A 14,039-nucleotide genomic window follows, 5' to 3' on the forward strand; every position below is an offset into this window, starting at 1 on the left:
GACGGGGACGGCATTTTGAAAATGGGGCCCATAGCGAATCCGGAGCGCCCTTCAACGTCTCAGACCCTTTGGTCCACGATACTCCATGTAATTCGTGGGCTACCAATCGCCACGTTGGGGCCAAGTACGCTAGTCATGTGATATGCCACCAAGCCTGCCGACTTGGGTGTCCGACGCTAGCCTGTTGGAGCATGGTGCCTGGCAAAAGCCCTGACGTAGCGTCGGCTTGGGGAAGCAAGATTGTGGCGGGCTCGCCGATTCACACCCAAAAATGGGCCCGCCAACCACTTTTGCACTTCTGACCGTCTGCAGCAGATCCGTGAAGTTGGCGGCTCCGCCTCCATCTTTGTTCGCGGCAGCCTTGGCAGCTCTTCCCGCCCAAAGCGTCTCGAGGCGGGAGCACAGCAACAGCCAAGCACCAATGTGTTGCGTTGTGTTCCCGTCCGCCACGCGATGGCCACCTGTTGGTGTTGGGTCCGCGGGCGACTGGGGGCGTTTAGAGTCAGCCGAGTTCTCTCGGGTGTTTTGACCGTCTGACTAGGTATTTGCATATTGGTGCGCCCGGTTTAGTATTGTTTTGGCATAGCCTCCGAACCTTCGAGTTAACGAAAAACAGCGCCGTGCTGTGATGTGAATGTACCGTGTAGGTACCGTAGCGGAAATGTGCAATGCCGTTTACGACGGTAAGCTGCAACTAGCGAGACTAGTGTAGGTGCCTCAGTGAGTGGATGGACCCATAATAAATCGCCCGCGCCTTCGTGCTCTTATTAAGAGGTCGAGGCTGGAGCGCCCCGTTACAGACTCGCAGCTACTGCGGAGAGCCCTGGGGCTGTTTTAGCGTTGCACTGGAACCTGACCTTGGGTGGCCTCTGCTCGACTGCGGCGCTGCCACCTGCATTTTTGGGCGGGCCAATTCTGAATCGGACAAAAACTGAACGGCCTTCTTGCCTCGCCCTTTCTTTCTACGCTTGCAACCTGCTCTCCCTCTGCCCATCCCAACCACCACCTGGCACGATCCATTCTGTGGATCGCACCACGACTCGCCCTGCGCGAAAAAACCCTTCGATTTTCGCAACCAGGCTTTGTTTTTCCTTGTTTTTCTTCTCCTCTCCGACCTCCACCGCCATTGCTCGCTGGTTGCCATCGACACGCGACGCCGCGCCAAATTTCTTTTGATCCACACCACACAATTCACATCTCAGCAATGTCTGAGGTACAGTCCAGACCAGCTGCCTCGCGCGGCCGAGGCTCTGGTCGCGGCGGCCGGGGCGGCGGTTTTGCAACCCGGGGAGGAAGCCGCACAGTCACTCGGAACTCTGCCACCAATGGCGACACCAAGCACGACACAGACTCATCTCTGCCGACCCTGGAGGACGAGGGCGAGATTGGCCAGCTCAAGCAAAAGTATGGCAGCAAGGTTGCCGTCATCAAAGAAATGTTCCAGGACTGGTCCGACGTCGACATCTTGTTCGCTCTGCGCGAGACTGACGGTGACGAGAATTTGACCGTCACCCGGATGGCCGAGGGTAAGCCCACCTTTCACCCATTTCTCTCTTGTCACCGCTGCTCCATTTCCACATCCCATCATTGGCACCCCCCGCCCCGGCAGCGGGGAGCGGGGCTTTGCCGCGGAACCTTGCCCAAGCCAAAGAAGCTTTGCGACTGACCTGCGACAAGGAACCATTTCACAGTGGGGCGAAGTCTCCAAGCCGAAGAAGGAGCGCACGCGCAGCAAGGCAAAGAATGACACGTTCGCGACATCTACCGCCGATTCCGCCCCCACGGGGGGCCCTAGGGCGGCTCGTGGCGGCCGCGGTGTCGATAGCGGCCGTGGCCGTGGTAGAGCTACCGAACGGGGTGGCCGCGGTGGTGCGCGCGGGAAGTCGACCCCTGCAACCACCAACGGAACTAGGGACAAGGAAACCCAACCTCTCTCGATCCCGACCGAAGAATCATCGGAATGGAATAATACCAAGCCGGCCGAAGAGCCGGCCGGATGGGGTGAGCCGACTACGACAGAGAATGCCACCCCCGCCGCCACGACTGCCCCTTCCACCACGACTTCCGCTTCCAAACCTGCCACAATCCCCGAAGGTACAAAGACGACCTGGGCCAGCATGTTGAGACAGTCAACCGCACCGAAGCCCGCACCGAAGCAGAAGGAGACGCCCGCTCAGGCCCCCGAACCCACCATCGAACCCCTTCCCTCAGTTGAGCCGCTAGAGCCCGAACTCGAGCCCGAAGTTTCGGTCACGGCTGAAGAGACCGCTGCCGAACCCGCGAAGGAGCCAGTTCCCGCACCTCCAACGGAACCCATTGTCCCCGCAGTTCCTACGATTCCCGTACCTTCAGTCGCTGTGCCCGAGGTTACTCTTTTGCCGTCTAAGGACCAACTCACCGAGACAAACCTCGACAAGATCGCAGACGATTCTCATCCTCCTCCGACCGGGACTGCCGCCAGTGAAGCGGCCGATTCCTGGGATCCACGCGGCACTGCCGCCAGCGCGACAGCTACCCCTCTGTCAGCCTCGCAACAGCAGCACCAGGCCAACCGTACCCCCGCTAGCGGCTTCGCTACCACCGCAACCAAGGCGACGTCCCGCCCGCCCACCTTTCCTCGGCGTATGCTTGACCAACTCGAACCGGTTCGCATGCCCGGCAACCGTGACCAAGTCGATCGCGCTGCGGTTCAGTTCGGCGCGTTCAGCCTCAACGGCCCTATTGATGACGACGTAGATGGCGATCGCGAAGAGCCCGAGACCCGCCCCCAGCCTCCGGAAGACTCTCCAGTTGCGCACCCCCGTACCTCCCTCCCTCCCGTCCAGCCTACCCCCGTCCCCGAAGTCTTCCCCGCACAGAAGCCGGCCGCTTCTCAAATCCCTACAGGACCTGCTGGTATGGCGTTTTCACCCGCGTCTGATGCCTTGGGCTTGCCTCACTGACCCATCTCTAGCTACGACTCCATCCACGGCTCAGGCGAACCCCGCCGCCACCGCGCAGGGTATTTTCTAATCCTCCCTTTAATCGTAACTTAGACCCCCCGGCTAACATGTCCTCAGCATCCGCACAACCGCCTGCCGCACCCAGTAACCAGCAGTTCGGCCGCTTCAGCCAGCCCGCTTCCCAAGAAGCCTCGTCCTTCCCTACCACGAAGCCGTTCGAGCCGTTCGGCCAGCAGCAGCCCGGCGCTTCGACCGCGCAGAACCAGTTCGAAGGCGGTGGCTTCCAGAGCCAGGGACAAGCGGGACAGCCGCAAACCCAGCAACAGCCGGGCGGTCCGTTCAGCTCCGCCCCCACGGAATTTTCCTCCTACTATACCGCGGATCCCCAGAACCGCTTCAATAACTACTACAACCAGAATTTCGGTCAACAGCAGGGCGCGCAGGGTCAGCAAGAGACGCTGTCCTCGCAGCCCCAGCGCTCGTTCGCCGGCTATAATGCTCCTCAGAACGAAAACCTTAGCCAGTATCCTCAGAGCGGTGCTCAGCACGGCCCATCGCGTTTCAGCTCCGGTTCGGGCGCGGACGCGCAGATCAGCGGCACCCCTACCCCCGCTCAAGCTGTCAGCCAGGCCCAGACGGGTCCTAGCGGTCAGGCCCAGTCGCATGGCCAGCAGCAGCCGCACGATTACCCATACAGTCACCCTTACTACCAGAATCCTTACTATTCCGCATACGTTAATTACCAGGGCGGATACAGCCAGGGTGGTTATGGCGGCCCGTACGGCAAGGGAGGACTCGGCTACCAGCCGAACCAGTACGGCATCTCGCCTCAGGGTCCTCACGGCTACTCGTCTCCGGGAGCCTTCGGACAGTCGGCGCTGCACCGCGATAGCGGCGGTCTAGGCGACTATGCGCGCGCTGGATCAGCCCAGTCGGCCGCCGCCCAGCAGGGTCTCGGTAGCGGGTTCGGCGGTGTCCACGACACGTTCGGCCGTGGTGGCTCGGCGTACCAATCCCAGGCCGCGCCGTCGTTCAACGCGCCCGGCTCTCAACCTGGCAGTGGACCGGCTGCTGCGGACGACCTCAAGCCATTTGGCGATGCCAAGGCCGCTGGCGGGCCGAGCCCCTCGCTCGCTGCTGCCGCTCGCCCCGGTTCTGCGGCGAATAATGGCCCCTCGCAGACTGGCCTTCCCCCGCCTCAGTCTAACCAGCAGAGCGGGCTCGGAGGCATGGGCGGATACGGATACCCGGCTCACATGCAGGGTCTTCACGGCAGCCAGTCTAGCGCCGGCGGCTACGGCATGAGCGCCGGCGGAGGACAGAGCCACCAGAGCGGCTATGGTGGCTACGGCGCCCAGGGCTTTGCTGGCAGCTACTATGCGAACCAGGCCCCTCGCGGATGGGGCAATAACTATCACTAGGGGGATGGTCAATTACCCCGTGAATTGGTGGGGTACTATGGGATGGGCTGTTAAATGAGGACGAATCCTAGTGGAAATGAATGGAGTGGGAGGGGAAACGAAACGGACTAATACGACACGACTTCACCGAGTAATGGATCGGTTCAGCTCAGTCCGGTCGCCTTTTGCGAAACCAAAAGAGTTTTCCATAGGCGAAACAGAAAAGAGAAAACGCGATGAGGTTGCTCGGCTCTTTTTATCATCATATGGTCTTCACCAACCCCCTCCTCCGTCTCTCTATCGATCATCCACATCTCTCTTTCTTTCTTTCTCTCTCACTCACTCTCACTCTCTCCTCACTTATCAACGTTGTGTACGATTCTCTTCGGACCGGGATCAGATGGCGGCGTCGAGCGTTGGGAATGTGACTGCGTGTTTTGTGTTTGCGAGAACGTGATTAAATGAATGAATGCGTGTGCTATTAAACTCATTTTCCCTCTTTTAAGTACTGGGTTGGTTTGGTTGGTTTGGTCATGGCAAAATTGTTGGTTCAGGGAGGGGGGTTAAGGGGGTTGTGGTGCCAGGCGAGGATGGGTGGTCGGTTTTTATCTCCCCATGGGCGGTCGGGTGTCACAAATTGGAGCAGCAAGCGGCAAAGCAAAGCAAAGCAAAGCAAGCAGGTAGCAGTTACCTTGCCTATCTTAAGCATCTCGGGAAAATGGAAAGCATGAGTTCCTTGCTTTGGTTGCACTTCCAGCCTTCGCTGACTTATCGATAATCTGGGTTGAGGCAGATAATCAGAGCACCAGCAGCAGAGTTGCTCTGTACCGTACGTACGTACATGTAAATGTCCAAAACAAAAGGGGGGGGGGGGGTCGTCTGGGACGATATGTCATGCATGACCTCCCTTTCGCCACCTCAAAACACATTTAAGTCGTTTGCTTGCGTTTCCTTACTGACTTGGTCTCAGGTGTTGTCCACTATGTATCTGTCAACATGGAACAGCCTAACAGATGCTTTTTATATCATCCATCATCATTTATTCACTCCCGCTTGTTAACACTAACGGTACGGCAGCAGGAGTGAGAGCCCTTTTTATGCTCACATCTGCACATGATATACCCTGCTCTCCAAACCAATTTTCGCCTTTTTCATCCGGGGCCCCTTACAGGTTGGCATACTCCTTAAACGCCCCCAGCAGCCCGCCGGTGGAGGGGTCGTGCCCGGCCCCGGCACCGGGCTCGTCAATCTCCTTGAGGATCTTCTTGGCCAGCACCTTGCCGAGCTCGACGCCCCACTGGTCAAAGCTGTTGATGTCCCACACGGCGCCCTCGGTGAAGGTCAGGTGCTCGTAGTAGACGATCAGGGCGCCCAGCTCGGCCGGGCCGATGGCGCCGCCCACCAGGATGCTCGTGGTGGGGCGGTTGCCGAGGAACACCTTGTGCGGCACCAGGTTCTCGGCGACGCCGCCCTCGGCGCGCACCTCGTCGGCCGTCTTGCCCACCATGAGCGCCTCGGCCTGGGCGAGGTAGTTGGAGGCGAGCATCTTCTGGTGCAGGTTGTCCGAGACGGGGTTGTGCGACTTGGCGGCGAGGATGAAGTCGGCCGGGATGAGCTTGGTGCCCTGGTGCACGAGCTGGAAGAAGGAGTGCTGGGCGTTGGTGCACGGCTCGCCGAAGAGGATGGGGCCCGTCGTGTACTTGGCCGGGGTGCCGTCCGACGTGATCGTCTTGCCGTTGGACTCCATCGAGAGCTGCTGCAGATAGGCGGGGAAGCGGTGCAGGTACTGGTCGAAGGGGGCCACCAGATGCGTCTGGGCGTTGAAGAAGTTGGAGTACCACACGCTAAGCAGGCCGCCGAGCACGGGCACGTTCTGCCGGAGCGGGGCCGTGCGGAAGTGGTTGTCCATAGCGTGCGCGCCGGCCAGGAACTTGTGGAAGTTGTCGTAGCCGATGTACAGGGCCACGCTCAGGCCGATGGCGCTCCAGACCGAGTAGCGCCCGCCGACCCAGCTCTCGAAGCCAAACATGTTCTTGGCGTCGATGCCGAACTTGGTCACCTCGGCCTCATTTGTCGAGAGGGCAACAAAGTGCTTGGCAATGTCCCCCTTGCCGCCCGTCTTCTCCAGGAACCAGGACTTGGCAGTGTTGGCGTTTGTGGTGGTCTCGGCCGTCGTGAACGTCTTGGACGCGATCAGGAACAGGGTCGTCTCGGGGTCCGAGTTGGCAAGGGCCTCGGCGATGTGGGTGCCGTCGATGTTGGACACAAAGTGGAGCGTCATGTTCTTGTCACCGTAGTGCTTGAGGGCCTCGGTAACCATGACTGGGCCGCTGCCACCCCCTCGAGTCAGCAAACCCCGCCAGCACGGGCTAAGTCCAAGAAGCACGATGCCACTCACAGATCAGAGCCTCCAATGCCGACATTGATGATGGTGGTGAGCTTCTTCCCGGTGTATCCCTGCCACTCGCCGCTGCGGACCTGCTCGGAAAAGACGCGCATGTGCTCCAAGACCTCGTTGACGCCGCCCTTGGTGTTCATGACGTCGACGCCGTTGACCTTCATCTCGGCATTGCTGACGTTGCGCAGGGCAGCGTGATAGACGGCACGGTTCTCAGTGAAGTTGATCTTGTCACCATTGAACATGGCATCCCGCTTCTGTTGCAGGCCGGCCTGCTCGGCGAGCTCGACGAGCTTGTCGAGTGTCTCCTCGGTAACAAGGTTCTTGCTGAAGTCGAACAGGATCTCGGTTCCATTGAGCTCGCTCGAGATTTTGGCTGGCAGGATGATCTTGGTGGATAGCTTCTCGAATCTATTTGGGTCGGCCTTGAAAGCATCCTTGAGCACGAAGGACCTGCCGACGCTGGCGTGATGGGACTGGAGCTCAGCCCACGCGGGAAGGGTGTTTGCGGGAGCCATTCTTGGGGTTTACTGGGAAAACCGAGGAAACACGAGACTGAAGAGATGTGGGAAGCTGCCTGTTGCCGTCGAGTGTGTGTCAGAATACTGTAGAATGCCAAAGACTTCGAGATTGGGAACCGGGCAGTGGCAGCTTGAGGGAAGTGGGGTGGAAGATAAAGCTGTGTTAGTTGCTGTGCCCCGCAATGCGGGACATGATCTGAGGAAAGGAACGGCTTGCTGTTGGTTTCAAGAACTGAGAAAAACGGCGGTACGTACCAGAGCTTGAATAATGAAAAAAATAAATAAACACGGTCAGGCACAGATGACGAGTGCTACAAAGTTAGGGACCATGAGGGGTTTTAAGGGGAGAAGACACCACGGCGGTCGGCTCAGTCAGGATGATCAAGCAGCTGGAGACTCGGGTCGGACGTCACCATACATTCCATTTGTCCCGCTTTCCACCGGTGCCCCACCTCGGCCGCGAACGCTTCTCACGTCTCAAACCCCTCGTCTCCTGCTCTCCACCACCGGTTTTACCCAATTCGCTGGGTGTGCTGAATAAGAGCCTCATGTCACTAGCGCGGGGGTTATTGACAGGGTAATTGTCTTGGGTGTAAGCGTCGCCGTATCGAGTGCATTGGTCCTGAACCAGGTACTGTACAGAGAGAGAAAAGAGAATGCACCGGGATGGCCGGTCAACCGACATCGGACGAACTGCCGCTCAGGATGGTGCTGCAAAATCTTTGATGGTTTGTTTATCTGTTTGAGTCTGCTCGTTGTTGAGTTGGCGAGCATATGTCTACACCCTACACCTCTTTTCAGCCCGAAATCCGAGAAAGAGAGAATAATAATAATAAAAAAAAAAAATAAAAATAAGAAAAAAAAAACAAACACACGAAGAGCAAAGTACCAAAATGGAGCCCCGGTGATCATGCCCAATACCAAATGCGAAATGTTGCACGGCGCCTTTCATTGGAAAGCGCACCTCTTGAAATCGCTCAACCAAGAATCCCTGGCTCCCCTAGAGTGCCTCCCTCCTCCTCCTTCTCTTGCACCGCCTACGCCAAGCTCGGGACTTATCGGTGCGATATCTCATGTACGGCTCGCGCATCCCGTCGCACATCCCGAGCATCAGCCCCCCCACTTCGCTGTGGGCGCCCCCGGTGGCACTCTCACTTTATCTGTCCTGGATGCTGCCTACAAACGACGGGTCCTTTACGCTGCCACCAGCATCTCCGAGGCCGGCAATAGGGCGGTTGTAGCTGAACCCTGTGAATTGGTTCTGCAGTGTCTCAGAAAGAACAGGCCCCTCGACGTACGAATCCTGAGGCGGTTCGGATGTGAACTCGGGGTCAAAGTTGGCTGTGTCAAGCGCATCGGCCTGGAGATACCAGTCAGTACTTGTATCCAAATTTGCACACGCCCTCGGCAGGGCAATTACTACATACCACACTCGGCTTGAATGCAGGCTCATACTTGCGCTGCAAGAGTTTCCGCCAGTCAATGGCATGGAAGAAGGGGTGCGCCTTGATCTCGGCAGATCCATTGGCACCCAGCCGTTGCTGCGGGTCGCGGTTCAGCAGCTTGGTCAAGAGGTCCTTGGCCGCCGGTGGCACCACCTCGTGGCCGGGGAAATGCAGCGGCTCGCTGAGGATCTTGCGGTACATTTCGTTGGTGTTCTCGTCGTAGAAGGGCGGAAGGCCCGTCAACATCTCGTAGAGGAGCACGCCCAGAGTCCACCAGTCGACCGTCTTGTTGTAGCCGTTGCCCATCAGAAGCTCCGGCGCGAGATATTCGGGTGTGCCGCAGAACGTGTTTGTGCGGTCTTCGTCCTTCATGTCGAGCTTGCAGAGGCCAAAGTCGCAGAGGGCGATATGGCCTTGGTAGTCGAGGAGGATGTTCTCGGGCTTCAGATCGCGGTAGATGACGTTGAAACCATGGAGACACTCGAGGGCACACAACAGCTCGGCCGTGTAGAATCGGCTGCGGTTGACATCGAAGCGCTGCTCCTTTTGCAGGTGGTGGAACAGCTCGCCGCCGTTGACGAAGGCCAAAACGAAGTAGAGCTTCTCTGGGCTCTGGAAGGTGAACTTGAGGGGCACGATAAAGGGGTTGTTGATCTGGGCGAGCACCGACCGCTCGGCCAGAGTGTGCGCCACTTCGGATCGCGAGATGATGTGGGCTTTCCGGATCGTCTTGAGCGCGTAGATCCGGCTGGTATCCTTCTTGCGCACCTGCATGACCTTGCCAAAACTTCCCTTTCCAACCACCTTGAGCAGCTCAAAGTCTTCGATCTTTAGCTTACCCGCCCTGTTCTCGACGTACTCGACGCCAATCTTGAGCTTGCCCGAGCCGTACTGCACATCGACCCAGTCCACGCCGCTATGCCCCAGGGCACGCTCGCGGTTGGCGTGTTCGGCTGCCGCCTTCTCCCGGTCCTTCTTGCTGGCCTTGGGATCCTCGACGTACGGCTGCTTCTCCTCAAACCTCGGGTTGATGCGGACCACGCCCAGGAAGATGTCCTGGCTCCGGCCCGAGCCCGGCGGCGCATTGGGATTCCGTATATATAAGTGTACCACCAGCTCCGTCACTCTCGACACGTCGAACTTGTACTGCGTGTTGGACCCTGCCCAGAGAGGGTTCTCCGGGGTGCCTTCCACCGAGTTGACAAAGACCTGGACCTTGTCGAAATCTATCAGGGCATAAGGCATGTACTTTGTGGAAATACGGCCATGGTTTGTCGGAATCCCGCTGAAGCCGCCAGACGTCTGGGGCCGCCCGCCCATGAACCCCGCCGTCCGGGAGGACGATGACGGGCGGACCGAACCCGCCGCGCCGAGCGCATTTCCTGTCGACAGAGAACTGCCGGCGTGGCCCGAGCTGAAGGCATTCCGGTGCTGCTCGGGGAGCGAGAAGCCCTGACCCTCATGGAGGGTAACGACGAGGATGCCGGGTTTAGGCGTCTTGACGACGGGTGCTTGAGTGAGGGCTTCTGACGCCGCTGCGAAGAGTCAGGACACACTAGGCGCTGTGGGGAGGAACAAGACTCCATGGCGACGTACCGATTGTGCTCTCATTCGTGGGAGTGGCCGTCCCTGAGATGGCACCCTTTTCGTCCTTATCTGTGATGGTCGAGGTCGAGGGCGATCGCGAAAAGGTGCTCGTGAGGGGACCCAAATGGGTCTCCTTCAACTCTAAGGCAGCCAAATTGTCAGCAACAGGCGCTCGAGTGAGAAAGGCGCAGGGCCGGTCCTAAACAGCAGCCAACGGGTGGAGGGGAACGGCCGACGCACTCTTGGTTATTCTCCAGGACATGTTTGCGGATAGCGAGGCCTCCAGTCGGCAACCGTCGATGGATTCGTCGCGGACGGGAGTGTAAACGAGAGGGCAAACTGCCGGCTTCGAAGCTGGTGTTCTGGAGATGCGGAACAACAGCAAAAAGGAGGATGATGGTATGCGGCAGTGAGGAAAGTTGCCGCCCAAGGCCTGCTGGGTCAAATCCAAAGGTCGACGGATCGGGCGGACTTGCGGCAAGGACTCTGCGGAGTGTGTTTGTGGTGTGCGGGCCCAGGCTGGGGCACTCCAAGTCGAAACCAGTGGGACCGGGGCTTGTGAAGCGCCCCCCAACTGTTCCACCGCCTAAGCCCGTTCGTGGGGCCACAGCGTAGTGTACAGTACACTAGCAACCAGCGCCCCGCAACTGCGGTAAACAGCCGTCCCCCGGCTAACGCAAGCGCACCTCGCCCGCAGACCTGAGACCCAGAGAGACCCGGAGAATCCGGTTGACGGGCAACGTGCAACGGGCAAGGCCCTGGCGTCCAAATTTAGGAGCGGCCGTGTCTCTGATAGTGATTGTCGCCAAAGCGAAACAGAACGAGAAGCGGAAGAGGGAGGTTGATGATGCAGGGATTCGCAGCCCCGCAGGTCGCAGGTCGCAGGGGCAGCATCCCAAAGTGAGGTTAGGGGACACGCCTGCACCCGCAAAAAGCAACATTGTCGAACCTTCAATTTGAGGACGGGTTTGCCGGTATCAACGCTCTCTCTCCCTCGCCCGGCCCGCCAAGGAACCCACCACGCGGTCGTTCATGAGTCCCTTCCCACCTAAGTTATCTCGCACGCTCAGCTGAGCCTCTTCTGCAGTTAGATAAACCAAATAATTATTATAATTTTAGTCAATACCCCCAACCCAAGAGGATCCCGCCCTCGTGTTCCGCGAGACTCGTGTGGCGGCAGGACACCGGGGTTGACGGCATCAGCCGCGCGAACCATTGCAGCACAGCCTCAGTGATGGCGAATTCCCCCCTCTTTTTCACAATTCGCTTCGTCGGCGTGGAGCACAGGGGTATGAAAAGGGGGTTCCAGAAGATCGGCCCGTGTTTCGGTGCCTGGACCATCACGTGGAGCGATGCTTGGGAACAATTCCAAGGTCAGTGATGAGATTTCGCCGCTCCTGGGCCAAGGGGATCATCACCACCACCAATCTCAGCTCATTCCGCCCTTTCGCTCCCGAAATTATATCCGCATCTTAGGCCGTCTGTAGCACGGGGATTTTGGGAATCGCCACCGGGGCTTACGCTTAGAAAAGGCCCATTTGCCCCGTCGACCTGGATATTACCGCGAAGCATGCCGTGAAAGGACTCTACACTAATGCACAATCTATGAATCATGCCGAGTTCCCAGATGACAAGCTATGCAAGTTCATCAGGGATGCTCATGGCCTGCCGATTGCGAATTGTGCGACGTCATGTGGCTCAGTAACTCGACAATTCAGTGAAGTCATTCGGGACTGAGAGACAAAGTCAGAACATGAAGACGGGGCTCAATTGCATTGGCTCAATTGCATCCAGAGCTAAAGTGTGTGGTGGCGGCAACGAGGTGGTTTACTGCAATCCGAGATTGGCTGAACTGAGGTTACTTGTTTCGTTCCGGGTGTTGCAGGCCAGCTCGAGTCGTCTAATCCGACTGTTTACCTACACATTTTATAGAAAGCCAGCTCGGACAACGGCTCCGGTGATGTCTACCATCGCGGGGTGGCGTTTACCAGCTATGCACGACCAGTTGACGCTTAGTTCAGCATTCTGAGAACGGCTAGGCTAGCAGCCATCCGGCATATCTCGTCCAATAACAAGCTGCTGACATCCATCCATCTTGAGGCTACTTTCATCAACCTACCTTACCTCAACTCATCCCCTTCGACATCAGCACAAAAAGACAAAATCCCACCAACCTTGCACTCATCCCCCTTGTATCCCCAGACCCAACAAAAACAAAAACCACATCATCCACCTCACCACAAATTACAAGTAATCTCGCCAAACAATGTCTCCAACCCAAACCACCGTAAAAGCCTCGACGGCCGTCCCCCTCCTCTACCGCCTCCCGCTCCTGGTCATCGAGCCCCTCTGCTCCCTCAACGGCGCCGTCATGGCCCTCCGCAACCCGCGCGACTACACGGCCAAGATCACCCGGGACCTTGCCACCTACCACCCGGCGAACCAGTACCTGTACACGCAGCTCGCCGGCGCCTGGCTGCTCTTCGGCCTCAGCGAGGTCCTCGTCCTGGGGCTCGTCGACGACCTCCGCGTGTGGCGGCTCCTGTGCGCGGCCATGCTGGCGAGCGACGTCGTGTACCACGTCAGCTCGGTGCAGGCCGTCGGCGGGTGGGAGCGGTTCGTGCGGTTCGGCGAGTGGGGCGCGTTTGACTGGGCCGTGTTCGTCTCGGCTGTGGTGCCCATGGTGGTGAGGGCGTTGGTGGTGCTTGGGGTGGGGGTGAGGGCGCAGGGTCCGTCTCGGGAGGCGGGGAAAGGGAAGGGCAAGGGGGAGTGATCAAAGGTTCCGGGTCTAAGGTCGGGTAGGCATTGGGTTAGACGGGAAATGGGAGGCAAGAGGCGCGGTGGATTGTGCGTTCGCTTTGCGTGGCCAGAACTAGTACTAGTAGTTAGTTAGTACCTTGGAGTTGTCTCGCTTATTAATTCATACTTTCAGCCCGCTGCGTCGGCGTGGCCCTGTTTCTCGTCTTTGCGGCCGTTAGCCTTGCAGAGAGCAGGCTTAGGCTTCTAGTTCGCTTTATCAGCTGGATAACCAAGCCCCAAACTTCCGAGTTTTCCGCGCATCTAGCGCCATGCTAGCTCCGAGATTAAAAGCCGTAAGGAGCTACGTATTCGGGAGCGGTGTTTCACTTTTGCTCCTTTCCTTCTCGGAGCTTACGTCACAACAACAATCCCAGCGTGTTCCAGCTCCTGCGCCAAAGTCGGGCAGTCTCTCCGGGGATCCTCATCACTATCCTCTTAACCACCATAACATTCGATACGTCAATTCACCCACGTCTAATAGTGCCGCTAAAACTCGCCCGGCCCTTTCCCCACCAGGAGCAAGGCCTCCGTCAACAAATCGCTCGATCAAATCGACGCGATAGTCAGCCAACTAGCCCCGAAACATACATTAATAAACACTAATCACGCCTCACTGAATCTCGGTCAAATGTAATCACAGGGTCCGGCTAGTACTAGTAGGCTCGATTCAGGAGATACTCGATCTGACCATACTACTCGCCGAATTAGCCGCATAATATACCCACTCATCATAATGGAGAACGAAATACAAGCCGAAGTCGCCAAAGCGCAACTGTTTCGAGCTAACCCTCTCCCTGGCTCGGGCTACAAATCGGAAGTCATAATTCAACGAGGCCAGCGTTCAAAAAGAGAAAGCGCAAAAGGGTGGCTGGAAAAAATTGTTAAGTCTTTGTGATTAAGTCTGCTTATTTGATTTGGTTTCTACGCCTGGCCTTGGAATCGGACTA

The 14,039-nt window shown here is 57.9% G+C and overlaps 4 protein-coding genes across 4 annotated transcripts; 2 read left to right on the forward strand and 2 right to left on the reverse strand.

Moving 5' to 3' along the window:
* Window positions 1–1,204: 1,204 nt before the first annotated feature.
* DEF1 (RNAPII degradation factor) lies at window positions 1,205–4,363 on the forward strand (the record flags this gene model as incomplete). Its single annotated transcript, XM_071064822.1, has 4 exons — window positions 1,205–1,526; window positions 1,678–2,895; window positions 2,954–3,001; window positions 3,060–4,363. The coding sequence occupies 4 exons, from the start codon at window positions 1,205–1,207 to the stop codon at window positions 4,361–4,363; spliced, it is 2,892 nt and encodes a 963-aa protein (XP_070920923.1).
* A 1,144-nt stretch (window positions 4,364–5,507) lies between these two features.
* On the reverse strand, window positions 5,508–7,258 carry PGI1 (glucose-6-phosphate isomerase; the record flags this gene model as incomplete). The annotated part of the gene is made up of 2 exons (XM_071064823.1): window positions 5,508–6,672; window positions 6,741–7,258. 2 exons carry the CDS (start codon window positions 7,256–7,258, stop codon window positions 5,508–5,510), a joined length of 1,683 nt encoding a protein of 560 aa, XP_070920924.1.
* Window positions 7,259–8,417: 1,159 nt separating this feature from the next.
* On the reverse strand, window positions 8,418–10,555 carry YPK2 (Serine/threonine-protein kinase; the record flags this gene model as incomplete). The annotated part of the gene is made up of 4 exons (XM_071064824.1): window positions 8,418–8,621; window positions 8,689–10,241; window positions 10,303–10,434; window positions 10,534–10,555. The coding sequence occupies 4 exons, from the start codon at window positions 10,553–10,555 to the stop codon at window positions 8,418–8,420; spliced, it is 1,911 nt and encodes a 636-aa protein (XP_070920925.1).
* Window positions 10,556–12,559: 2,004 nt separating this feature from the next.
* MFIFM68171_09406 (EXPERA domain-containing protein) lies at window positions 12,560–13,066 on the forward strand (the record flags this gene model as incomplete). Its single annotated transcript, XM_071064825.1, has 1 exon — window positions 12,560–13,066. The coding sequence occupies one exon, from the start codon at window positions 12,560–12,562 to the stop codon at window positions 13,064–13,066; it is 507 nt and encodes a 168-aa protein (XP_070920926.1).
* Window positions 13,067–14,039: the final 973 nt, after the last annotated feature.

Source organism: Madurella fahalii, assembly GCF_045866475.1.
Source record: "Madurella fahalii IFM 68171 DNA, scaffold_5, whole genome shotgun sequence".
NCBI classification, from domain to species: domain Eukaryota; kingdom Fungi; phylum Ascomycota; class Sordariomycetes; order Sordariales; genus Madurella; species Madurella fahalii.